Source organism: Natrix helvetica (assembly GCF_964273705.1).
Source record: "Natrix helvetica genome assembly, chromosome: 1".
Classification (NCBI taxonomy): domain Eukaryota; kingdom Metazoa; phylum Chordata; class Lepidosauria; order Squamata; family Natricidae; genus Natrix; species Natrix helvetica.
In genome coordinates, this window is record NC_138548.1 from 166749313 (window position 1) to 166776997 (window position 27685).

At 44.1% G+C, this 27685-nt stretch overlaps 1 protein-coding gene across 2 annotated transcripts in view; it reads left to right on the forward strand.

The window, feature by feature from the left end:
• HOXD3 (homeobox D3) overlaps positions 1-24349 on the forward strand; it is a 61993-nt gene extending 37644 nt beyond the window's left edge. For both annotated transcript variants that reach the window (XM_081951285.1, XM_081951286.1), the window contains exons 3-5: positions 7079-7162; positions 17613-18238; positions 20819-24349. In XM_081951285.1, the coding sequence (XP_081807411.1) occupies positions 17692-18238; positions 20819-21573 (1302 nt within the window). In that variant the 5' untranslated portion in view covers positions 7079-7162; positions 17613-17691 and the 3' untranslated portion in view covers positions 21574-24349. The remainder of the gene's footprint in view (positions 1-7078; positions 7163-17612; positions 18239-20818) is intronic.
• The last annotated feature ends 3336 nt before the right edge of the window (positions 24350-27685 follow it).

The window sequence follows — 27685 nt, forward strand, 5'->3', positions numbered from 1 at the left end:
AAGCGGTGAGAAAGGGCCTGAACTTCTTTTCAAGCAAAGGTCGTAAATTTTGCTTTGCGTCATAATAATAGAAGGCTATAAAATCGAGGCGAAATTTTACCCCAGGCAGACTTTAACTAAGAGATAATGAATTCTGAAGGTACTTCTGCACCACCACCACCTCGCGAGGCTGCCGGCGTGGTTCCATCCAGTCCACGGAAGAGCCCGGGTGGTTTCGGATACTTCGGTTTTAGGGCTCCTTGTGCCGGGAGGAGGATGGCTAACCCGGAAGGATCTAGAGGAACCAAGATCTAAAAGGGGGAATATTCCCACTGGAGGGAGTGCAGCCTTTGATTCCTTTTGTGAAAGATGCTCTATTGTAAACAAGCAAGCAAACGAACAAACACGTGGCTTTGTGATTGAAATAACTTTTTTTTAAAAAAATGGGACTGTTAAAGGCTTGAGTAATATAGCTATAAATTTTTGTGTGTGGAAGGGGCGGGTTTGCCAGTAGTCAGATCTATAACTAAGGAGGCTCCCACATTGATTGTGATAGGTATGGAACAAAGCGATGAAATTTCTGCCTGTTTGGAGATCTCTCTCTCTCTCTCTCTCTTTTGTAAACAGCATAGTCTTTATTAAGGCTCCCTTTCTCTTGTCTTCTCTTCAGATTGTTGCTTTTTTATGACTTCCGTTGTGTGTCAGGACATAGACGGAGTTTCCTGTGTTATGAATTATACATTCAAACAATAACACATTAATTCAATTATTCAGATATGACAAATGATTTTTCTTTGGGTTAGTGACTAAGAAACATATTTGCTCTTTCAGAATCTGAATGCACACACATGCAGGTTGCCTATTCTCTCTGTTGGTCCCAGTGAGAGGCCAAAAATTACAAGAGGAAGGGAGGGAGGGAGGGAAGAGAGAGGGAGAGAGAGGGAGGGTGGGAGGGAAAGAGGGAGAGGGAAGAAAGAAACTCAGAACCTAAATGGAGAAGTCCCTTTAATGATAACGCTGATTCCTGCATATCGCCCAGAATATTTTATCAGTTTGACAATTGCCGTGTTTGTTGTTATAAATCATCGTAAGTAATTCCTGGAAGGGTGCTCGTGCATGTGTGTATATATTTGTGTGTGTGTGTGTGTGTGTGTCTGCGTGCAAACGATGGAGGGGTGGGGTAAAAGACAGACGGAGAGGGAGAGGCAGAGAAGGCCCTGCAAGGATTGTAAATCTTTCCATTTTATTGCCCTATGAACAGATGCTTAGAAGGGAAAAGCCTTAGATCCTTTTCTCCAGCCACATCTCGACCAACTGGATTTCCCCTCACTCGACCAGTTTCACACTTGGCTTGTAGGATCCGCAGCTTTACTTTCGTTTGCTCCTCATTTGTTTGCCTGAAACACAATTTATAGGGGCCCCCGCATGTGCGATTTCTTTTATTACTACTTCCCTCCCCTCCCGCAATGATCTTTGCAAGTTGTTTTTTTTAAAATTTCTTCTTTTGTCTTTTTCCCCCTTTGATTGGTGATGGGTGTTTCAGGCTTTGCTCTACCTAATGGGGAAAATGCGAGAAGAAAATGCATCACTTCCCTCTTCCGCAAGTGTTAAATGTTAGAGGAGTCCTTCCATTTCCGATACTGGAAGGTTCTTTGGCAGGTTAATAGATTATAAAGGGGATGCCCAGGCTCACAGCTTTCCAGTCTGGTTCCTGTGCTTAGCTTCCTATTAAGATTATTGGGATAAAATTCTATGAAGCCACTTTATGGGAAGTAAGCCTCACATCAAAAGGGGTGACTGACTCCCCTGGATATATCCCTAAAGCCACTTTCCAAGAGCTACATTTGACTGGATTGTGCTCCCTGAGGTGATCAATGCTTGAATAAAAGTTTCCTCTAGACCTTGATGTCTGGACTCCAGCCTTAGTCTCAGTCGCTCAACCCTTAGAAAGCAGAACGGTGTAGATAACTGAAATGAAATATGCATACATAAATGTCTGTCCAATTGTCAGATTTTGAATGGTAAAGAAATCTTAGCATATCCTGGATTAAACTGGGCACTTCCACAACTTCAAAGTTAAACTTTGGAGTAGTGAGAGACAACACAAGAGATGCGTTCCTTTCGCTGGGACGAATAGTAGGTGTTGTGATATCCTTTGTAGAAACAACAACAAAAACTATTGTTTTGGCCAAACCGGCTTTGTGTACAGGCAAATCATCAAGCGTTACCAGACAGGGAGAGGAAGGAAGGAAGGAAGGAAGGAAGGAAGGAAGGAAGGAAGGAAGGAAGGAAGGAAGGAAGGAAGGAAGGAAGGAAGGAAGGAAGGAAGGAAGGAGATAGATAGATGCATAGTGAAAGCGCCAACACTGTGGTTTTTTTAATCTCAGTGCTGACTGGCCAAACCCAACTTTCTCTATATTTGTCTCGGAGTCTCACTTCACCCTGGCATGCAAACAGTCGGATGATTCCATTCTGCCGGATTGAGGCAGACTTGCAACCATACAGCAGATCGAACAGAGAATGGCTAGGAATCCAGTGTTGCCAAGCCGGGCTTCCTGGATCAGCACCCAATGCAAACATCTCCCTACCACCCTGAAGCTTTGAGACAGAAGTTAAGTCGAGCCAAGAGGGAGAAGCCCCTCTTGTACCATTTATATGAGCCCCCACCCCCTGCCTTTCTGCTCACAGATGATGGCAATGGTAGTGGTGGTGGTGATGATTAGGAAGATGATTTAGTCCTATATAGGTACTTTAACTAGGTTAACTTTGGTAGCTTAATTTATCACCAAAAGACAACAAAGTCTGCCCACCCTCGCATCACTTAGCCGGAGAAAGACTTGACTAAGAAGGATCGCACCACCCAGATGTTATCAGGATTTACAAAGAAACCTTGAAGTCCATGCTGCGATGCCCCTTGGCACTGGATAGTTAAAGGACACTGCCGCGGAAGTGCCAGATTTTCTGAAGAGACCTTTTCTCTGTCGGAAGGTCTGGGGGAGCCTTTGACCCAGTGGGCTCAACCCGTCTGTATGGCACAGACCCCCATCTGAAGGATCTCGGGGCTGGATCACTGAGGACAAACCGGTTGGAAGTTTCAGCCTTAATCAACACCATCGCCACTCTCAGGATCACGTGAACAAATATGCTCGTATTTTAAGGCAGCGCCTGTATTTTTTATTATACGAGGCTTCCTCCAGTGATTGAATATATATTGAATAGATATAGATATAGATATTCATTCATATTCATATAATAAGCCCCATCGCTTATTATTTACGAACAAAAGAAAACCTTAAACTGGCATGGTTTTTTAATTTATTTTGTGGGCTTGTTCCTGAATGATTTTTTGTTTGAAAAGTATATAATTGCTGTTATGAAAGCCAGCAAAACCAGGGTCCATTCGCTCTCTTTTATTGGAGCTCCAACAGTTGTTTTTATTCTACCGGGAATACTGGTCTATGGAAATGCCTGGGCAAATCCGCAAGATCAGGTTTAGGAGCGTATTGTCTCCAGAACAAAGGAGGAAGGATATATTCTCAAAACGGCCAACCTCCAGATTTTGACCTAGAAGGACAGCTTTAGGATAAACAAGGTTCCAGGTAAGCAATTGCATTGCATGCGTTTTCATGGGCATGAATTCGTTCTGCAAAGAACTGCAGAATGTCCCAACGTCTGTCGTCTGTCGGGGCACCTCATTTAAGCTGGGACTGGAGCCTTTGTTGGACACTCAACGCTTTTCTAAATGGCCATTTTCCTCCAAAATAACTTGGGGGTTGGGTAATTTTTTTTCGGGGGGGGGGGCGACGACCACCAGGATTTCTCTTAACCGAAAAAAGGGGAGAAGGAAAAAAGACAGAGCTTTTTTTGCTTCGGGATAGTGGGGTTCACAGGATCCCAAGATCAGGTTATGCAGTTATATTTGAAAACCCCCGGGGTGAAAATGATGCCACTGCCTCTGGACTGACTCTTTCTAAAAAGCAGTGACTTCCCCTTACTTTGCCTTTTTGGTTTATTCTGTCAGGTTTCTTTCGTTTTCTCCCCTCCCCCCACCCCCAATAAACCACACGCTGATGAAGCAGGTTGTCATTATTCCACCCTATTTTTACGGATGTGTAAGATACCAGCGGTTGAAAAGTTCGTGTCTTTTGAGCGTTTCAACAGAGCAGTCACAATCTAGGACGGTGAAAGCTACCTGTTCCCTTCTATTCTTATGAGCTGGGCAGCCTGCTCTTTTGCGGACAAGCCCCGCTGATCTCAATGGGACTCGCTAACAAGGTTTCCTTAGGATGACAAAACAGGGGCCCGTCCCCTCCTTTTCTGCTGGAATATGGTTAATAATTAAACCATTCGCCAAAAAAAATGTATATAAAGTGTTAGCCGTTTTTGCTTCTACTCCCTGAACGAATCTTTTTACACTAAGGGACATTAAAGCTTGCCAGATTTAAAGATCTTTGCTTGGACTGAATATAGGTTACAATAGAACTGACTTCTTCCGTCCCTTATAGCGACGCTGTTGAAGCCGGATTGGATTTTCGTTGGAACTGATCTTAAAAGTTATGGCCAAGTCACAAGAAGTTTTGGTCCTAGGCATATTTACCCCGGAGGTCAAACCCGACGAAATTCAATAGGGAAGTAAATAACGTTTTTTTTGGCGAGGAATCTAAAGTTTGCCCGGACTTCAAGATACGGATAACCAGCTCTCCTTCGTTTTATATACATATTAGCGACATCATTTACAATGCTGCCAAGCAATAGAAAAGCGTTAAAAATATGATGGGTTTGCGTTGCTGTTTCAGACCGGTCTGGTTGGGAAAATCCAGCAGCCCGAATTTCCACGCACACACCCCGCCGCCCTCTTCCTTTCCCGTTAGCTCTCAGGCCTTCAAGCCGCGGGCCTGACAAGTTAGTCATCTGAATCCAATTAAGGAAAGTGGCATTTCATTTTGTTACGCGACAGGGAACCCTCTGGCAGGGAACTTCACCTAAAATTTCAATCATCTATTTCCTTCCTTCCTTCCTTCCTTCCTTCCTTCCTTCCTTCCTTCCTTCCTTCTTTCCTTCCTTCCTTCCCGTGGGCCTGCAACCACATCCGAGGCCGGCCCTGCTGCGATCTCAGCACAGATCCTGAACTGGGGAAAGAGCACAGGTTGAGGGCTTCCAATTGGGATGCGCGGCAGCGGCAGCAGCAGCAGGAGGAGGTGCAGGAGGAAAGAGCGCAGGATTGGAGGAGCCAGGACAGCCGGACGGAGCTTCCTTTCCTGTTCCAAGATGGGGCCGCTCCCCAGCCAGCTCGAAACGGTCGGAGTAAAAAGGCTGCAGATGACTCCGCTTCTTTCTCACGATCTGGGGAAAAAGCCACATTTCCAAGCAGCTTTTCCCCCCTGCCGGGTCGCGTTTGCTTCTGCAGAAGGATTCAGAAGTCTATAATTAATTAGGCACAAAAGGAAAAACTTACCACGTTAATCAACCGCCAGCTTTGGCAAATAATGACCCTTCCGCCACACACTCTTCTATAGGGTGCCCTCCCTTTACCGCCGCCACTTGGTTTTCTCTCTCCCCCCCCCCCCCCAATTAAGCCTTACTCTGCTACTGTACGCAAAAGCTATTTCTAAGGAATTCCGGGGTGTTTTGGGTGGGGAAGGGAGAAAGGAGAAAAATAAATAAAAGCCCTAAAAGTGGCCCACCCACCCACCTCCACGTGAATATATGCTGTAAAATACCGGCTGGGCAAGGCCAGGCCAGGCCTTGGAGGACCTGGGATCCAGGTTGCAGCATCGGGAGGGGCGGCCAGTCAGCTCCGCTTTCCCGAAATCCCATAAATTGAAAGTGGCTGGAGAGCGAGAAAGAAGGCGGCTGCCTCCCAGCTGCCTTTGGCTCAGGCTAAGAGAAGAAGTTGGGAGCTGGCTTCGAGGCCGGTCTTGGAGGGGGTTCCCGAAGCTGGGTTCTTGATTGAGCGGTGAGTTATTGCTATTCCAGCCAAAGGTCATTTCAAAGGCTTAGGCTGGTGAAACGGTCTCTTTCTAATGACTGAGGCTTCATTGTGGGGGAGCCTCCCCCCCACTCCCGCCCCGCAGTAGTTCTATTAATGTCCTCCAAGTTGGGGGAGCAGAGTTAGGGGTACAGGCGGCTATACGCACAGCGTGGGAATGGTTTTAGGTGCACGGGGGGGGGTGAGGTTTAAAATTGATATTGTCTTCGATTAAAACAAAGCAAACGCCTGCCTAAGCTCTGCCCAGCACGCCCTTGGTGTGAAATCTGAACAAGGGTGAGCTAAAAGACTGGTTGGGGAGTCAGTCCGACGGTTGGACTTTTCTGGGGAGAGGAGAGGCAATAAACTCTAGCCAGCCTTGAGACATTTAAACTAGAAGACACTGAATTAAGTGTGTGGGTTTTGCAACGGATTAGGTCTTTTGGGTGCAATAGTATGCATGGAGTCTCCTTTCTCCTTAAACCGCCGGAAACATGGGCCTATCGCTGGGCACAAGGTTATGTACAATCAACTCCCTCCGCCTTCTTTCTCGGTTCAGAAAAAAGTTATTACCCGAGTAGTCTAACTTCAGTATTTCTTTAAACACTCCTACACAAAGACAAACAAAAGCAAGAAAGGCTCTTCCTCATTGCAAATGTTCAACTTAAATATGGTGTGTGTGTGAGACAGAGAGAAAGAGAGAAAGAGAGAGAGGGAGAGAGATAGCCACAATTGATATCCTAGCATGCTTTTGCAATTACTTATGTCCTTAAATGGTTAAATATTAGGAGGTGATGTTCCTTCATGTATACCGGATACAATAAAATTATTCGAGGGTTGGACAATAATAGTTGGCAAATATGAATTGCCTTTAAAAGTAACCGAATTCAGATCTATACTCCTGATAGAGAGTAAATCAAAAGAGGCTGCTGTTCCAGGCCTGTGACTCTAAGAATAAAGAGCTTTTGGCAAAAAATAAAATAAAATAAGAGCCATTGTATTAGAGCCCTGTGAGAGAAATAGCTCTGCCTCACGGATACATTATTTATGAAGTCAGTGGTTCAGAACTGCGGGTGGGGAGGGGGGGGGCGAGATAAAAATGCATCCACTGAATGTGCCCCTTTGTTCCAGGTGCATCTCATTGTTTTATCCGAGGGAACCACAAGACCGTCCCCACAGCTTTGCAGATAAAATTCAAGAAAAAACGTGAAAGGGGTGAGTTTGTCTGCAAAAAAAAAATTTTTTTTTAAAAAAACTCCAATGGTTCTGTGCACATTGCCTCTCTCCTCCACGTGGGTTATTACCGATAAATGTTGTTTCCAATGGAAGAGGTCGGAAAAGAAAAGAAAAAAAAAACATTCTCTCTCTCTCTCTCCCCGTGGCTCCCTCTGGAGCTTTAATACACATAATGTAATGTAAAGTACCTGACTATTCATAAAAAGGTTGATCTACAACTGCCTTAAAAATGCACTTGGAGCGCACAGATAAAAGGTTATTGCTACCATAAACGTTATCCTCCGCCCTCAGTAACATTTATATCCATCCCAGGCTTTAGTAGATCATTATTTATTCTTTTTTTTTTTTAAGGAATGGGAAAAGTCTTTAATGGACCCATATCCCAATGATCCCTGTCAAGCCCACAAAATGTACTTTCTGCCGCCATTCTAAACCTTCATCCTGATCGGACCGGACGCTCAAAGAACTGGGTCGCCTCGGTACTGGTCCAGCAAGCCCCGTCTCCCCGTTTGGGGGAGGGGGTGGACTGGAGAGAAAGCTCCCAAGGTCCGACACCAGACCGAGGGAGCTTACAAAGGCTGAATTCGGATCAGATCTGGAAAAGCCCCTACTAGCAGCCCCACTTGCGTTGCAAACTTAGCGGTAAGAGGGCGAAGAGGGCCGCGGGACAGAAAAGGCGAAGCGGATTTTTTGGATGGCTAGCGGGGCTTCTCCAACCCCAGTGATACGGGGTGGCGGGCCGTCACGGTCCATTTTCATCCATCACCCCTTCCTCGCCCGGTAGAAACGCGGGGTGTTTTTTTTTCTTCCCGGCGGGCGCTGCAGGCCTGTCTTCCACCGAAGACCTGGAAAATCATCTCTGGCTAGGGGGGGGGGGGGGGGGGGGAATGGCATTTTTCGAGCTAAAATATGCGGCGGGGCTCCCTGTGGGCGAAACAGTCTCTTCACCTCCGAAGCAAGGGTACTGCCAAAAAAAAAGAAAGACAGACCGTCGCGGCGGCCTTTTATATACAGATTCTCCGCCTCGCAGGCACTTTTGGCGGCGTCGGGCAGCGTCGGGAGGGGAGGGGGGAAAAGCTTTCTTTCTATGGCCGGCCTTCCCCCCCTCCTACGCAGCTGTTGTGGCTGCTTCTTCTGCTTCTCCTTTCTCCGCTTTCCATTTCTTACTGAAGCGTTTACTGCCCAGCGCCAACAGTCATAAATTTTGCTACACGCCGCCGTGACAGGTGCATTGATATGCGCTGCGAGAACTCGGCTGCTTAATAACCACTCCTCCGGCCTCTCTTAGTGCCTTTTATTTATTCGGTATCATATTAGATATTGATCCCCAGCAGAATTAAGTGCAGTGGGACGCATTGGTCGAGAACTGGGTTGGTATGAATGCCTTGGCTAGGCACCGGATCGAAAGCAGTTTGTGCGCGCCGGGAAGTTATCAAGAGCCCGGCATAGCTCGGGGTCGTTCGTCTCCCCCCTCACCCCGTGGCACGTGGTACCTTTGGGGTCCGCCAGGGAGGAGGAAGAGGAGGAGGAAGAGGAGGAGGCTGCGCTTCTTTTAGTGCCCTTTGGTTTCTAGGGTGAAATGGAGAAGGTTGAGGAGATGAAGGAATGGCCTAAAGGCGCTACGGTTCAGACAAGGTTAACCTCTGGAGATGCTTAGGGTCCTGGATAGAGAAGGACTTCTCTACAGCCTCCCACCTAAAAAGCTGTATCCTCAAATTTTCCCCTTGCTTTCCAAAAAAATATATTAAAAAGGCGCTTTCCACTTAGGCCAGCCTTGTAAAGCCAAATCTTGTGAGGAAGAAGAAGGGAAAGAAAAGAAAGGAGGGGGGAGGGGAGGTCTGTATGTATGCGTTCACAACTCTGAGTGTGTGTCTGTGTGAGATCTAAAAGATGAGCCCCCCAAACAGTAGAGCATTGTCCATGTGATTTATGGCCCTCTGCCTCCTTTTTAGGTTCAAGCAGAGTTCACAAGCAGTTGGTATGTAGAGAAAGAAAGAAAGAAAGAAAGAAAGAAAGAAAGAAAGAAAGAAAGAAAGAAAGAAAGAAAGAAAGAAAGAAAGAAAGAAAGAAAGATAGTTCTCACTTTGCTGTAATATTCTCTCTGAAGATCTTGTGTGTTGTTTGAGAAAACCTGGTTTTAATGAATGAACCAGGAGGCACCAAGTCATGTGTTGATCCAGAATAAACAAAAACCCCTATGAACTAGTAAGGTTGTAATAGGCTAAGAGGTGGAATTTATGCTTATGAATGATTATTTGTGAATAAATGCGGCCTTGAAGGCTAATAATACACACACCAATGGAAGGAAATCCTGGACATCCTCTAGGTAAATTTTTGTTTTATTTCAATCTGCTTTTTTACTTGGGACCCACTTTATATATTTTTCCACTTTCTTTTTCCCCCCTCTAGATTCTTGGGAATGTGCATTTATAAATAAGTATATCTTCCAATAAAGATAAAACATTTCATAAAATGAACACCACTTCATCATCTTTCATGCCACTGTAGGTTTATAAAACTTGAAGCCAAAGATTTCTGGAAGTTTGTTTTTCATTTACTTAGTGCATTTATATCTCATTTTTCCTTTCAAAATTCTCACAGTATTTTAGCTGTTTAAGGGTATATGCATGTGTATATTTTCAGTGTTTTGAAGTAAGCACTAACAATACAATACTTCCCTATTTTCTCACTATAGCTTATTTACATTTATTTTAAATAATTTTCAAAATTAAAATACATTAAAGGAACTTGTGAAACCTATTATAATTTAAAATGTTTTGTATTACAAAGATGGGGAAATACAGCAAATTTAAAATATTTTAAGTATAAATATTTTGTATTATGTCAATTACAACCATGATGTCCCAAAGTGATACCTGAACAGTGTTTTGTAATGTGAAATAAAAGATATCAGTATCTTTACCAGGAACTAGTACAGAAATACAAATGTTTCAAAAAAATTAATAACTCCTCCTTTTTTTGTGGTCTCTATGTAAACCAATTTAAATGCCTGTAGTCTGTGATTCTAACTTTGTTATCTGAAAATAAAAATGTAAATGATCACAAAAAAGCTAACCTGCTTCAATTTGAACAACACTACTTTTTGAGTTTATTCAGGGACACAAAAGTTCAGTGATTTCGAATGGTGAAAGTGAAAACAATGGAAAATGCATTTTGGTTCAATGGCATATGTGTTCAGCACTTAATGAGCTAATGTGTAAACTATATTAGGGCCACGTCTGGAGAAACAGAACTTTATAGCAGTAGGAATGGGAAACCTTATAGTTATAATCCCTGTGGTGCAACCTTCCCTACACTTTAGCCATGGATTTATTCCACTGATCCCAGTAGGCCTTCTGAATAAACAAGGCATAACATTGAACTGTTCGATGCTTATTTATAAATACTGTTAAATTGGGAACAATAAGTCTCGTTTCTAAAGTATTTACCTGTTTTTTCTAGATTGTTTGATGCTACTTCTCTTCTTATCAAATAGGATACTTAGCATATGTATTTGAGAAGATTCAGACTTAAACACTTTGCTTAAAACTAAATTCATGGGTTTGACTTCTGTGTAAATGCATTGTGCATTTGATATCAAGCATCAATTATCATGCATTTGTTTATTTATTAATATACTTAGTCTGCTTTCTAATTTTCTCCGAAGACATCTATTAGATAACTTCTGTTCAGATAGACTTGTGGTCCCAGGGTCAACCAGTGGATGAACAGAAATGAAAAGTCTGGCCTTGCCAAGCTAAATCATAATCCCCCCTCTTCTCCCCCCCCTTGATATTTCAAGTCATTGGCCCATATAGAGCTAATGAGATATGGAGACAGCCCTAAACACTAAGAAAGGAAATCTTAATGTTTCGCCCAAGCATTGAAGGCCATGTTTATACTCAGAAGGGAGCAAAGAAATAACAATGCACAGACCATTATGAATATTGGGGGTAGGGGGTGTCTTTTTTGTATATGAGCAATTCTTTTTTTTTTTTAAAACAGAAATGGGATTTTCAGCAATAAACCTACAGAACAGCTTCTCAATGAAAAGAGGAGTCTGAAAATAATCTCCTCTAGTTTATGTAGCTTTTAGGTCAAACTACCCCACCACAAACATCTGCTGAAATATGTCTGAAACAGAAAAGAAGATAGCTGACGTAGGGTTTTCTCTCTCTTTAGATTGCAAATGAAAGTTACTGAATGCCCTCAGTTACACTTTAACTTCTTAGAACTCTTCCCAGGAAAAACAAAACAAAAAGCTAAGAGTCAGGATTTACAATACAGATCGACTTTTCTCCGGTTTTTCAGGTTCCAGTTCTGGTTCAATCCATCATGTCACCCTTGGCTATTAATGCACGCATGCGCAATGTGAGGGGGAAAAACAAAACAAGATAAGGGGGTGAAAGAGAAAATACAACAACAACAAAAATGTTGGTTAATATTTATACCAAAATAGAATAGCAGTCAAACACTGAGGATACAGATATACTGAGTACAAGAAGGTAGAGAAGACTTTATATTTTCTAAAAACAATTAAGATAATCCACACAAAAGCAATAAGACTGCATTGTGAAACTGTAGGATGAAATGCAGACAAAGTTTAAATCAACATTTCCTTTTAAATGGCAGATTCTTATTTAACAAGGCAAACTAAATGGCAACAACTCTCCATTCTTTTGCTAAAAGTCTATGACCTTTTAAAGTAAGCAAGTAATTAAATGAGGTTTATAATAGGCAGTGGTTGTCTTTCGGGGAGCCTGGGTAATAGTGTCTTTTGGACTTCCCCAGGAGATTGATTTGTATAAACTACCAAAAGTGATATTAATCACTATATTTGAAGCAACTTGTTTCCCCTCTGTTATTGCCCTTATTTTCATCTTTGTTATTTCAGACTGATAAGATATGATGCCATCTGGGTGATTGGGGGGGGGGGGGGGGGGAGGAAGAGACCAAGCTTGAATGTACTGTAAAAATAGACTATATTAAATATTATTATTAAATGCTAGCTGGCTGCTTAAGGTAGTGGCCATACATTTCACTCTAGATTTATATTTTTATTGATAAAAATTATATCAAAAGTATCTCTCCCCTATTGCCCAATGTGATGAATCTTGAGGCTCATTCTGACACTAATAGTCTGCCCCCTCTGACAATAAATAATGTCAATATCAAATCTCCAAAAAGATGTCCTCCAAAAGTATACCTTCCTGAGAAAGGAGTGAGGAATATTTCTGTCTAGGTTAGCTTTTCAGGACTGGCATTCTCCATGCCTGTGAGATTGTAATTCTTGTTTTATCATACCAAACAGGATGGGCATGTTAGGTGTTAGATACTTGTGCTTCTTGCGGCCTTCAGAAAGGCCATGATGTCGTTTGCCTCGAGGAAGAAGTCAAATCGTAGCATGTACGAGTCCCAGTGCTCGGTTTCTGGGTCATACAGAGTCGGTGTGGCGTGTATGGCCATTTTGTGTTCTGAGGGCGTTTTGAGTCTGCCGCTCAAAAATGGCTGCTTGAAGCCATGCTGAGCTCTGGGCTGGATGTACTTGCTGGATTGCTACGCTCTTTTTGGTTCACCTAGTTGCCTTCCAATCCCACCTTTGTCGCCAGTGTTAGATTGGGTAATGGATAGGCACACACAGGCTTAACGGTAACAACAACTCTTTATTAAGTACAACAAGTGAGAACAATCCAGCGAAGGTTGAGTCTGACAGCAGCCCTTTTATAGGGAGCTGACAGACCCTTCGACCAATAGGATTAAACCTCTGTTCCCGCCAGAACAGAGGACCTTGATGGAAACCACTGTAGTTAGAACAAGTATCTAACACCCCTCCCCTCTTGGATGGAACAATCCTACTTGTTACATAGTCACAATAAGGCTAAAACCCAGGAGAGTACCTTTTGGTCTCAGCCCCAAAATTGACAGGGAAATTGACAAGCTCATAGGCCAGGAATCCTAGAGCCGGTCAATCACACATGCTGGGAGACCCCTATAGTGACACCTGTCAAATCTGATGGGTCTGTCCGCATCTGCGTGGACTACAAGTGCACAGTAAATAAAGCGCTACAACAAAGCGCCTGTCCTGTACACATTGTACAGCACCTACTTCATTCACTAGGCCCCGGAAAATTTTTCGCAAAATTGCACATGGCGCAGGCATACCAACAATTGCCTGTAGATGGCGCTATGGCGGAGGCCCAAACCACTGTGATGCACAGGGCTGCATTCAAATGTCACCGCCTGCAATTCGGCGTTAGTATCGCCCCTGGACTGTTCCAAAGCGTCATGGAATGGCTTTTGCAGGGAATTCCAGGAGTTGTCCCCTATTTCAACGACATCTTAGTATCGGCTGCAAATGAGGCGCAACTTTTGAAACGTGTATGAACAGTTTTGGCTTGAATTAGAGACAAAGGTCCCCACACCTTGCAATCAAACTGAGCTGCAAACTTTCCTCGGGCTCCTTAATTTCTACAGCGTCTTTCTCAAACAGAAAGCCACCGTTGCTGAGCCCTTATACTGTCTCCTGGCTAAGAATGCAAAGTGGTCCTGGGGCAGAGCCGAGGCTGCCACATTTGCTGTGGTAAAGCGACTCCTGTCAGCGGACTCCTTTCTAGTACAATACAGCCAGACCCTGCCGTTGGTGCTGACCTGCAACGCTTCCCCGTTCGGCGTCGGCACCGTCCTCAGTCACCACATGCCCAACAGAACTGAAGCCCCTATTGCATTTTACTCCAGGACCTTGTCCTCCGCAGAGCAGAACTACTGCCAGCTGGACCGTGAAGCTTTGGCTGCAATGAACAGAGTAAAGAGGTTCCATGAGTATCTATATGGCCGGGACTTCGAACTGGTTATGGACCACAAGCCGTTGTTGGGCTTACTGGCTGGGGACCGACCTACCCCAGTGTCATTGTCACCTCGCATGACCAGGTGGACCATCTTCTTAGATGCCTACTCCTACCGCCTCATCCACCGATCAGGGTCCACTTTGGGGCAGGCTGATGCGTTAAGCCGCTGCCCGCTGCCGGAACTTCTCACTGACCCTACCCCCAAGACGCCAGTCCTCTTCATTGACTACCTTGAGACTGGGCCTGTCTCATCCAGTGACATTGCCCGTCACTCTGCAAAGGACTCCACCATCAAGCAAATTTTGAAGTGGATGTGGAAGGGGTAGCCCAAGGGGCTTGTTGGGGTTGATTTCAAAATGTATTTTACCAAACGTGATGAGTTATCGGTTGTTAGTGGCTGTTTACTGTGGGTGGAATGGGTCGTTGTTCCACCCAAACTGCGCATTGCAATATTAGAGGCTTTACACGTCGGGCATCCTGGAATTGTCAGGATGAAGTCTTTGGCCAGGAGTTACGTGTGGTAGCCTAACATGGACAGGGAGATCGAAGAATGGGTGGCTACCTACACACCGTGCCAGGAGTCCAAGCCAGCTTCCCCAGAGGCGCCAGCTAAGGAGTGGGAGCGACCTCAAGCACTATGGTCTAGCGTGCACATTGACTTTGCTGGCCCACTTCATGGCCAGACATTTCTCGTAGTTGTGGACGCCTATTCGAAATGGTTAGAGGTAGTCCTGATGACCTCCACTATGGCAGAAGCGGTCATCAAGGTGCTACGGAGACTTTTCTCCACGCACGGCCTGCCCGACGTCTTGGTCTCTGACAATGAGCCCCAATTCATGGCCATGCAATTTGAGATCTCAGGGAATCAGGCATGCCATTCCATCCGGCCTCCAATGATTAGGCGGAGAGAATGGTGAGCTCTGCAAAAGAGGCCCTCTCTAGGATGGGCCCGGGAGTTTGGCAAACACGGGTTGACCACTATTTTCTAATTCAGCACATCACACCCAGTGCCACTACACGGAGAAGCCCCTCTGAGCTTCTCATGGGTTGCCGGCTAAGGTCCCACTTAAACTGGCTGCACCCCAATTATTCTGCCTCATCGCCCCCAGACTCCACAAGCAAGATCCAGACATTTAGCATAGGAGATTCGGTATACACCCACAACTACACTGGGGAAACTCTTTGGATTCTTGCCACAGTGATTGGCATCACCGGCCCTCGCTCTTACCTCCTAGAGCTCGAGGATGGTAGGAATTGGAGAAGGCATATTGACCAACTCCGTGGCTGCCTCTCCAACTCCACTATTAGATAACCAGAGGTAACTCCTGCACGAGTTAGCCCAAGCCCTACCCAAACGGAGCAAACACTCACTCCTTCCACAGCCAGCTCAAGACTGAGGGTACTAGGAAACTTATCTGGTTATGTTGCAGGCCCGCAGCGAGCTCTGAGCGAACTGGCTCTAGAAGCTCCAGCCGCGGCCTATGAAAGTTTCCAGGAATTTCCACCAAGTGGAGCTGCGGAGCAAACAGGTCCATCCGACCTGCCCAAGGAAACCCTTCCTACTGAACTGTGCAGGTCAGCCAGAGCTACTCAAAAGCCCGCCTACCTGCATGACTACGTAACAAGTAGGATTGTTCCATCCAAGAGGGGAGGGGTGTTAGATACTTGTTCTAACTACAGTGGTTTCCACCAAGGTCCTTTGTTCTGGCAGGAACAGAGGTTTAATCCTATTGGTCGACGGGTCTGACAGCTCCTTATAAAAGGGCTGCTGTCAGACTCAACCTTCGCTGGATTGTTCTCATTTGTTGTACTTAATAAAGAGCTGTTGTTACCATTAAGCCTGTGTGTGCCTATCCATTACCCAATCTAACATTAGGTATTCTAGATTAAGACCTCTGGAAAGTATCAGTTTAGGCAAAAGAAGGTATTACCCAAACATTGTCGGGAAATGTTTGTGCCTTTTTGCTTGCCTGAGGCTGATTAAGTTAAAATTTCTATCTTCCTGGGTTTTGTAGAGGCACACTTCTATGTGAATGGGAATGCAAGAGTATAAGACCCTGACTGAATCAGGACTACTCTTTGCATATCCTGATTCTCAGTATTCATATTGGAAGAGAAAGCAATTGATTTCAATGCCATTTGTGGCATGTAACTTTTTTTAGGATGGGGATGAAATCTAGTAATAGCTGACAGCCAGATATCTGCTTAGTTGGAAGGGAAAAAGGGAGAAAGAAAGTTGGCAAGTGAGGCCAATGATGAAATGTGTGAAATGCTTGGATGGCTGCCTTCGTGTGTATTCAAGGGTGAACGTGCAGGTATAGAGCACAGCAGCAGAAACCACCCATAAATGACAAGGACTTTCTTGCTGTGGAGGGGCAGATAAGTCAAATGTTAGACTAGATTACTGAAGGTCTGTGATGATTAAGGAAGAAGTGAACTAACGGGACTCTACTGTTTGAACCCATGCTTGTCATTGACAGGTTGTGCTTAAAGCATTGGGCAGTGTCAGCCTTGCCAGGTAAACCAGACAGGAAATATCAGAAATAACATAGCCTTTATTATAAGTCTTAATTAACAGAATCTTGAAATTCTGAAAGTATTTATCTGCTGCCATCTCCTTTAGAGTCTGAAAAGCTAGTGAGGGTCCCTTCAGAGCATTTTGCTCTGCTTTGTAGCTGTGGGCTATGCCATTTCTTATCTGACTATTCCCATGGCAGTATCTCTTCATCCATCTCTAAAAGTCTTCCTCACATACAAGTGAGTAGGGTGCATCACATACAAGTGGGTAGGGTGCATCACAAAATCTGGTGTAGGAACTGCTCAAAGTCATTCTCTAGAGTCTAGACCATCTTTCTCAAATTGGTGCCCTGGAGAAAAATTGCACTGCAACTTCCAGAATCACCAGCTAATATGCCCTCTGCAAACCAAAGCAATGGGGCTTGTAGTTCTCTCTGCATTGTGATGAGGTACAATATTGTACAATGTACAGACCTGGGTTAAAAAGACCTCAAGATAGCTTTCTTCTGGAATTACGTGTCTGGACCATAGACAGTTGTGCTATTTGTGAAACCTTGGGAACTATTCCAATAGCCAAAATGCAGTTGGAATGGCAGGAATTGTATTTATCTCACACTTTAATGTATCTGAATGAGGATAACATTTCCAGGCGATAACCACCTCCACTTCTCCTTCGCTTGACTTATAAAACCATAGCAAATGTGCCTCAGTAAAATTATATGCATAGTTTTGTATTTTGTAGCTATGTTTACGTAATGTACATTAGAAGTTCCCTTTGAGAGCTGTATGTAACGAAATTTCATTTTAGTGGACATTCAAAGGGACAATAAAGTTATTCTAAGACTTCAGTAACGGTTTGGGTCAACATTGCTTGCTGGCCTGTAGCTGGGTGTCTGTATTAAGGTAACCGAGGTGGGGTGGGAGAGTGACAGGAGTCCTATAGTGCATAATTCGAAAACAGAGCCGCACCATGTTTGAGGAAAATATGTGGAAGCGGCCCAGTCAGGCCTTCAGACACGTGCGCTGTCCGGCCTCAAATGGCTTCTCGTCTCCCTTCTCTCCTCCAGGTGTTCCGCGAGCAGCGACTGGCCGGAGCCCAAGACGTGAGAAAGCAAAGGCCGAGCGACGGGAGGGCCGTGACGGTCAATGTTGTTTGAGCAGGCGCCGCCCGAGGCCTTGGCGACCGCAGAGCCCAAGATGCAGAAAACCGCCTACTACGACAACTCGACGCTTTTCGGGGCCTACGGCGGCAGCGGCGGCTACGGCAAAGCGGACGCCTACGGCTACACCACAGGCCCGCCTCAGCCCTACGCCCAGCCCGCTCTGGAGACTGACTACCCCGGGTCGGCTTGCTCCCTCCAAGGCGCTGCCCCTATCCGAGGAGCGCCGGCTGCCCACAAGAGCTCGGAGCTCGGCGGAAGCTGCATGCGGCCCGGCGGGGGAAGCCAGGCGGTCCCTCAGCCGCCGCCGGGTCTGGGCGACCAGCAGCCGCCTCAACAACAACCGCCGCCGCCCCCTACGCTGCCGTCTCCCTCCCCGCCTAACAACGCCGCCCACGTGGGCTCTGCCAAGAAGGGCAAAAACGGGCCTAATTCTTCCAACGGCTCCCCGCCCACCATTAGTAAGCAGATCTTCCCCTGGATGAAAGAATCGCGGCAAAACTCCAAGCAGAAAAATAATTGCCCGCCCGCAGGTATTCAGCTCGCTTACCTGGGTACCTATGAGGGCGGGATTCTTCTTGCCGCCTGCTCAATCTGAGAGGATGATGTCACATATGGAAGTCATTGAAACATAAGAAGCCCTTGTAGGGCACACCCAAAACCCATCCAACATCCTCCCCCTTGCTACTAAACTGATATCCAGGGAATGCTCTCAGTAGTTGGCCTGCTTCTAGCAATCTGCCTCTGAAACCAAGACACCATTTTGTGGTGCCCCCTGACAGCCCCTTTCTTCCCTGGGAGAGGAAGAATGCCCTAAAAGCAAATAACTGCATAACCATAGTTCTTTCATTGCCCTTTTAGAGCCATTTGTTGAGCTATCAGCCAAAGCCACTTCTTGTAACAGCCAGGTGAAGGCATGATTTCTCCTTCCACACTTGGGGCCTGTTGGTGAGACTGGTTGAGCATGATAGGAATTGTAATCTTACACATTTTAACTTCACTAGTTTGGGGTGGGGGGGAGCAGCCTTTAATGAACATGAAAATGTGTGTAGGCAGGATTCAAGATTCTGTCCCCCCACCCCACTCCAGTGTGGTGAAAAGGTTTTGTGGTGTCACATCCCAGTTTTTGAAACTTAGCTGTCTGTCATAGGCAGCTGGATGGAAACATCTTGTAGACATAGGCACAGCTTGTAACATCAATCCATCGTTGTTTTAAATGTATTCTTCTTCTATACTTGATAATGCAGGATTCCTCATAAGAAGTTCCCTACTGAAAACAAACTTTATAAATTATATTAAAATGAATGCCACTTTGTGTAAGAACATGTACCTGAAAATGTCCTGTATAAACCTATGGGATTTAGTTCTTACTTGGCTGAGTTTGTAAATTGAACAGAAAAGAAATGAGATATTTGAGGAGCTCACACTCCGTGATACAGTATTTCAAAGTTGAGTAACTCAATGTATTTTTCAAAGTAGGTTGCCAGATGTTCTTTATTTTTAAAATACATCTTTTCTTTTTCAAAGAGCCTTTATGCTAGCATGTCATGGCTCTGAACTAAATACTAACCATGCTGCTTAACTTTTTTTAAAAAAAATAACAAATTGTACAGCCAGGGCTAGCTGGTCCTTGCTTCAAGCCAATTACCAAATTATACTTTCCCCAGCTCTGTCAAGTCATGGTATGTTCTACTCAAAATTAGGCAACTAATTATGGCATAGGAAAAATAAATCCCTCAAGTTCTTCTCTATACCACCACATTACCAAAACAACAACAACAACAACAACACTGCCCTTTGTGATATGCATAGATTTGAAGCCTGGGGCAGTTGCATTGGTCAGCTTAATGGCTGTCTTTAGGAGATCATCCCTCTCCATTTCTTTTGCTCTTTTATAGATAATCTACAAAGTCATTTGAGGTGCCTAAATGCTAGGTATTCCAAAATGGATGATGAAATGAGAGTTGAGACTGTGTCCTTCTCCTCTTAAGCCAGCCTGCTGACATAATTTTCTAATCCAGCAGAAGGAAGTGCTGGGACAGTACTTGATGGGCCTACATTGTTCACCTTTTCAAAATTGTCTGATGTGCAGAGAGGAGGAGGAGCAATGCAGACACAGATCCTGATAGTTGACTCTTTCTGGTGTTGAAATGGCTGCTCAGTTGGATGAGGGAGAGAGGGGGAGGACTTTTCCCATGGGGATCCCCAGCTCTGCAGCCTTCCCAATAGTTAGAGCACTATCTCAGAGATAATCAGCACACTTGGGGCTCTCACTGCTGTATTGTCTTCAGATTTTGGAGCCTGGGTCCTGTCCTGTTTGGATCCCTTCAACAGATCTTCCTGGGTTTTGTCAGGGGATCAATTGATTTATCCAATTAAATTAGATGATTTACAGCTCTCTTGTCAGAAACTGGAACTTTCCTATCCCTTTGAGGCCCCTCCCACCCCCACTTCCCCAGCATCCAGCTTCAATCACTGGCTGTCCAAATAGATATAAAGATGAGCCTAGTTTCTTGCTATCCACTTTGTGGAATGGGTGGATGAGATGGGGTGGAGGGCTAAGAATTTCAATGGTATGGCTGGTGAGAAGAGAAATACCAAAATGATCTAAGGCTTTGTTGGAAATGTCCCTTGATATGCATTTTGCTTTCCCTTATTATAAGGCAGGGACCTTCACATATTGATTGCAATTGTGCAAAGCGCTGAGACCTGGGCTCTTTTGAATTTACTGTGAAAGCCAGCTTCAAAAGGAAGGAAGGGGAGGAGGGCAGGAATTAAGGGAAGGGAATACAGCTGAAACTGCAGTGGTGGTGGCGCTGTTGGTGCCCTGCATTGATTATCTACCCCAGAGACTGCTCTGAAAATTACTGAATAGTGTCAGTTCAGAGAGCAGTGTGAATGGCTGGATCCGAACTGGGTATTCAGAGTTGTTCAGGCATATTTTTCACATTGGCATTCGGTCCACTGCAGCTTCGGAATACCAAAGGGTCTTCAGCTTCCCATTCTACAACAACCTCTGCCCACATCTGCCAGGGCACTCTGCATGGTGGATGCCACCCAGTGGGGTAACTCAAGCAGCCCGTTGACCCATCTTTTTTCTTTCTCTTTGACAGGAGAGAATTGTGAAGACAAGAGCCCGCCTGGCCCAGCTTCCAAGAGAGTCCGCACAGCCTATACCAGCGCTCAGCTGGTGGAGCTGGAAAAAGAATTCCACTTCAACCGCTATCTCTGCCGTCCGCGCCGTGTGGAGATGGCAAACCTTCTCAACCTGACTGAGCGTCAGATCAAGATCTGGTTTCAGAACCGGAGGATGAAATACAAAAAGGACCAGAAAGCCAAAGGGATTATGCACTCCCCAGTCGGCCAGTCTCCAGATCGAAGTCCACCCTTAAGTGGTCCGAGTCATGTTGGCTATACCAGCCAGTTGCCCAGTGTTGGGACCCTGAGCTACGACACTGCCCCATCACCAACCTCCTTTGCCAAGTCGCAGCAAAATCTGTATGGCCTGGCTGCCTACACAGCTCCGCTCAGCAGCTGTTTGCCCCAGCAGAAAAGATACCCTGGAGCTGAGTATGACCACCACACCATGCAAAGCAATGGGGGTGGTTTTGCCAACCCTAGTTTGCAGGGTAGCCCTGTCTACGTTGGAGGGAACTTCGTGGATTCCATGCCAGCCTCTGGCCCGATGTTCAACATCAGCCATCTCTCTCACCCTTCCTCTGCTAGCGTGGACTACAGCTGCGCGGCTCAGATCCCCGGCAACCATCATCATGGACCTTGTGACCCCCACCCCACCTACACAGATCTCACTTCTCATCACACATCTCAGGGAAGGATTCAGGAAGCCCCCAAACTAACACATCTGTAGTAAAATGGAACATATGGAGAGAAAGAGAGGGAGAAAGGGGGAAAGAGAAAAGAAAGAAAAAGAAAAAAAAGGAATGAAAGAAAGAAAGAAAAAGATCCTCATGTTTCAATTACCTCACTTTTTCCTGATAATTATTTTTCAGAATCCTGAGTGTTAGTGGATTGTGTGTATGCGTGTGTGTCCAGTAACAGCTAAATTATCTTTTTTATTTCATTGACAACTCCTGAACTCTATGGTTTTGTTTTGCTTTCTTTTTGAATTAAAAAAGTTTAAAGCATGACAGTGCAATATCCTTTAAAAATAATTCCCACAAGGGAAAATTAATTGGTAAAGATGTACTGAAAAGTAAGTTGTAGAAATTTTTTAGTATTAGCAAAACATGAGAACTGATGAGTTTAAGACATTTGGGACCAAAATGAGGACCTTATTCCAGAGATGTTAATTTATGGGGTTCTTCAGCAATGTGGACAATTGCTTTGGACTGAAATAAGATGTATTTATTATTTTAATAACTTTTTAAAAATACTCATTATTTAATCTTGGCCTTCAATGTATTTATGTGGATATTTGTAGAATTTCTTCATTCCCTTCTCCCTAATTTTGAAAGTTTAATTCAGGTCTTTGATAACTATACATTTTCACCTATTTAGTATATTTGATCTGAAATAGAAAGAGTAGTTTTGAACAGTTGTAACAGTGGCTGGTGTTTGTAGTTTATGTAAGGATTAAGCAAATTGTAAGTCAAGTCATAGATTAATACAAAATTGAAACATTATCACAAACAGCTGTTACATTTTAAAACATATAAATATACAGCATATTAATTTATTCCATGATTATTTGGTATCCTTTTACTTTTAAAATGTTTTAAAATGTTTAGGGTGGGAGTGCATCTTATTTAAAATTATTCTCTCCTCTGGCAAATTGGGTTTTGGCCACCTTTGACATCCATAAACCATCGAAGAAACTATTAAGTTACAATGCAGTTCCATACTTATTTTTCTCAGAGGTAAGCCCCATTGAGTATAATGGAATTACTTCAGCTATGAGTGTCTCAAATAACATCTTTACTATTACAGAGACCATTTTGTCTGTGTTGTTTTATCGTAAAATAGCCAAAACCTTCAGATAGATTAGAAACAATATAATGCTATTGATGTCATTTAGTATTTCCACAGTAATTCAAACTAAGAACTATCCCTTTCAGTTGTTATTATTATTGTTGTTATATTATTTATATGCTATTTATGCTAATCATAGATCAATTTTGTACACCTTATCAGAAACCAGAACTTACTTTTGCTGATTAAGGAGGAAAAGGAGAAGACAAATTTTGAATGAAATATTGACAATCAAGTATCTACAAGGAAAGACTGTAGTAGGGTGTAGGGAAATCTGAATGGCTTTTGAGATAGGAAATTACTAGATCTATCAATATTTAATAGTTGTTTGTGGCAGGCATTGATGCAATCCTCATGTAAACAAATGTTTCTGCCTGAAGCCTAAAATGGACAAGGAACACAAACATCATTCCTGGGCTCCCACTTTCTTTATTTATGTATTGTATTTAATCTCTCCCTGGATTTATTATAAAGTGTTCCTCAGCATAAAAGTGACACTAGGTAGATGTTAGAAGCTACAGCTGTCCATTCATTCAGAAATAAGCATTTCTTACTGTCTTCCAGACTGCTCAGTTAGGATGCAGATCTTTGGAAATGCCTTGGACAGGGGCAGAGGGAAACCTCCCATTTCGGCTTGACTAATAGTGCCATTCCATTTCTGTGCATCCTGATGGCAGCTCCTGCAGTTCTTTTTGTTGGAAGAGGATTTTCACTCTTACATTTGTGTCTGGCTGGACAATGATGGTGACAGTATGTTTAAAAAATCATGTTATTGCCCTTCATTCCTTTTGCTGTTTTTTTTTATTTAAAATATACCATGTTAACAATGAAGATGGAATATGTATCCTTTTGTTAAATCTCACTTTTATCCAAGTGTTGTAAATCTGTAAACAAGACAGAATAAACAGCTTCGAATGAAGAAATATTTTAACCACTTTTGGATCTAAAGTTGCTTTCTATGACATTCAACGCCAATAAATCAAAACTAGGCATGCGGAATGTAATTTGGTAGGGCTTTATAGGATGTCCTGATATGATCCACCGCTTTATGTTTTATGGGCTTAACTTCAAATGGCATCTGAATTATTTTGTGTCATTTTTCTTCCCTGAACTCACATTAAGTTAAAAGCAAGTTATGAACCTTCTGGGAATGGGAGAGAAACAGAACTATTCATACACACAGATAAACACAACTAGTCTTGGTATAGAGATAATTTTATCTTCAAACTTTTCATTGGGAAATCTTGCAAATCAAGTCTGGGATTTTGATAATTAAACTGTGATCAAGATGGTTGCACAAAGATTTTTATTTCTTTTGACTGAAGTCAAGTCGTGCCTGAAAGACCACATGTTTAGAATTGTGTTGGGTGATGTATGTTGAGATGGGAAAATCATAAACCAATTGGAAATAAATCTTGCCTTGGCTCTATTTTCTACTGGGTTTTTTTTTTTTTGGTCTGACTACAGGAGGCCAAGAACACCACTATTCAGGGGTTAAAACAAATTACTTGGCAAAAAGCCTCTCCTATTTCCCTAGCATTTACTTCTATATAAACAGGTGTGGGATTTGTATTTAAGAAGGAAGAGAGATAGAATGCCATTTTTTTTCAATGGCAAAATTCTATTTTATTCAATTTCTATACCTGCACATAGCAATCCAATTGATTCTTGCTCCTGAGTGTAATGTTGTCTTATAATAAAAAACAATTTGTGGCTCAAAGTTTCTCCTGCTATTTAGATTTTAGTAATGTAGAAACGAACCATTTCCACATATAAAATCTGCTTCTGTCCCTGAACTATCGTGTTATCTGAAAGAACTACAGCATACTGGACTAGGATCTAAAATCTCAGCCTTTGTGAAAAAAACAGCATTTTTTCCCAAGGAACTTCCAGGCTCTGTGGTTTCTAAGGAGAATAGGGAAGGACAGAGGAGGATATTTCCATGTAACTTGACAAAATCATACAAAGCTGAAAATGCATTTCTTGAAGATGTGCCTCTTTTTAATTATTTGAAGCTTAAGGTCCAACCTTGGGGCTAGGTGTCTTTATTTAGCTATCTCGGGTCCTAAAGCTGCACCAAAAACAAAACGCCATGAGATTTTGAAATACAGCCTTTTTCAATTCTGTACTACAGCAACTTTCACTTCAGACTTACCGTTGTTTCACCTTAAAGTTTATTATCGATTGCCCCCACTCTTGTTTTCTGCAGCATATGGCGTGGGAAGAAGAGCAGTACTAAAGATTACATCTGTAGTGTAGGAACTTTGTTGAAACCATTCTCTTCTCCCTTTAGGGCTGCATGCCTAAGCATACATTTCTTGAGAAATAAATCTCAATCAAATGCACTGGGCTGAATTACAAGGAAGTTTGTGCGAATGCCTCTCCATAATCCCTAAATGGAGCGGGTATCTATTTTCTCTCTTTCTTTTTCAGCTATACCCTACTTCCCCCTCTTTCTACGCAAAATTGCCGACCTTCCTAAAGCTGGAAATAGCAATTTATTGGTAGTCAGTAGTCAGATAGCAATACGGTAGCGTGAAACCACAGCAATCCTAGCAGCAGAGCAATAATTTCGGGGAGGAACTTTGAGTGGATCGCGACCGTCTTGCTCCCTCAACGTTCTTTGTCCCCGTGGTCAAAAGAAAGCATGCATTGCTTGCCCTGCCTGCCTATCTCCTCCCTCATCCTTTTTCCTGCCCCCCCCCTTTCCTCCATTCTTCCCTTCTTCTCCATCGGCGGATGAGCTTGTCGAGCTGGCCAGGGTTGGATAGATCACGCGGGATCTATTCTACTCGGTTGAAATCGCCAGCAACCTGCCCGCGGATTCCTATTTCCCCTTGCAGTCGGGAGCTGCGACCCGCGGGGCTAAAAGGAAAAAAAAAGGAGGGGGCAGTAGCGAGCGCCTCGGCGCGCCGAAGAACCCTAGAAGGTTGTTTTTTCCCCCATCTTTCCCCCTAACGCGAGGCTTCGTTCCAAAGGGCAGCGGCGCGGAGGAAGGGCTCGAGGCGCTCAGGGGATTCACCCTCCCACACTTGAGGAAAATTGCCGCCGGCGTCCTCTTCCCTCATTGGCTCGGAGCGGAGCCCGGTAGCTAAGCAACCTCGCGCGGAGAGGGCACCGCTAAGGCGGGGTCAACGGGGATCGCTGAGCCGAATGCTGCGCCAGGCTGCAGAGAGACGCGCCTCGCTTCGCCTCTGCCCAGTCTTCCCGCTTTCCCGCCTCTCCTTTCTCTTGCCGCTCGCGCTGCCGTCTGTGCGAACAAAGGGCCCCCCGGTAGCCATGTTTTTTTCTCTCAGTCTTCCCTCAAATGCCGAAGTCGCCCGTGTCTGCAAGGCGGCGCGGTTGGATCCTGGAGGGGGGGGGGAGAGAGACGGGAGAGATCTTTCAGGATGGGGCGGCTCCTGTTCTTGGGGAGGGGGTGGGGGTGGGGGGAGCCCGAAATGCTTCTTCCTTCCAGAAGAGGTTATAAGTTACAGCCGCCACACTCAACCAAGGGGCATCCCTCAGAATAAACTCCAGCAGGCTCACCCGGTGCATCTAAGAAATGGAGGATAGATAGCCTCGTAAGGCTTACCACCTCTGAGAACAGGCCTTGTGGAGTAAAATTGGGAGTTGCTATGCTATTGTCTGCCATTGGGAGGGCATCAGTCATTGTACATTTACTTGGCAGCTTTTCCTTCTAACAGGATGAGTTCCTTCCCCCCCCCCACCCCCCAACAGTAGCGCACCGTGTATGCTAGCTAAAGCAGTTCCCTTTGGTTGAAATAGTAAGATGCAAAAGATCAGGCAAAGAGTATTGTATCAATGTTTTTTTTAAAGAATGGTAACTCAAAGCAAGTAGTGTAATTTTGGTGGGAAAATGTCTTGTCTTGGATCCATTGCAGAGATTCAGATGAAATACTTGAATTTGAGATTACATGTCATCCTAAATGCAAGTACTGAATTACAAGGGCATAGTAGATCTCCTAGTTTCAAGTGACCAATGTATAACCAGCTCAAAAACACCTTAAGTGAAATAGAATATAATGAAATAGAGTAATGTCTTTGTATAATTAAGCCAGTATTCAATCTTTTGCAGCTTTTCTGAAAAATGCTGAAAGATATTAGAAATATTACACTGTCTAAACGAGGCAATGATTGGGACTAAATATAAGGAATTACATGTCTAATCTATACAGGGAGCCAACAATGGAGTTTGAAGGAACCTTAGCAAATACAATAAATACACTTATGTTCAAATGATAGTGAGTATATGATGAAGTGGACTATGGTCCATACAAAATATGTCGAAAAAATATGTCGTATATTTGCTAGCCAGTATGGTGCAATAAGACATTGTTGCTTTAGGAAATTGTCTTGTTTCTGCAATAGACAGAATTTGGATGCCAGCAGAATTTTTGCTATCAAACAAGGGCAGTTGCTGCTGGGGGAAATGGTAGGGAGCGGTGCTAAAGAAAGGCAGAAGGAAGAGGAGACCTGAAGACGCATCTGGAGATGAGGCACCCCCCCCCTTAATTAGGATCTTGTGCATTGTAAAGGACCAAGACAGACACAGAGAATTGTCTCCAAAATGAACTGGAGGAGGAGGTGGAAATGAGATGCAAGGTTGCCTTTTAAATTTGCAATTGGTACATCTGCCCACTCTAACTGGGCATTTTCCAGTGATAATTTTGACCTGAAAGATCTTTCCTGGTTGATATTTCCTTGACTAACTTACTGCTGTCACCCTCTCCCCAAACAAAGAAAAAGAAAAACATTTCTGAGAGATTTGTTCTCTCCAACAGCCAAAATAGAAATGGCCATGGAGGAACCAGAGCCCGTTTTAAAATTGGAAGGGCAGTCCTGTAGTTGGCCAACTGTACGCAACAGGTCAAGAACCCTCTAAAGATGACTTTCATATGAAATTGAATGTTTGCATAAATTTGTCATTTAAAAAAAAAAGAAAAATAATTTTCCTACCTGCTTACCTTGAACAATCTTGAACCTGCTTA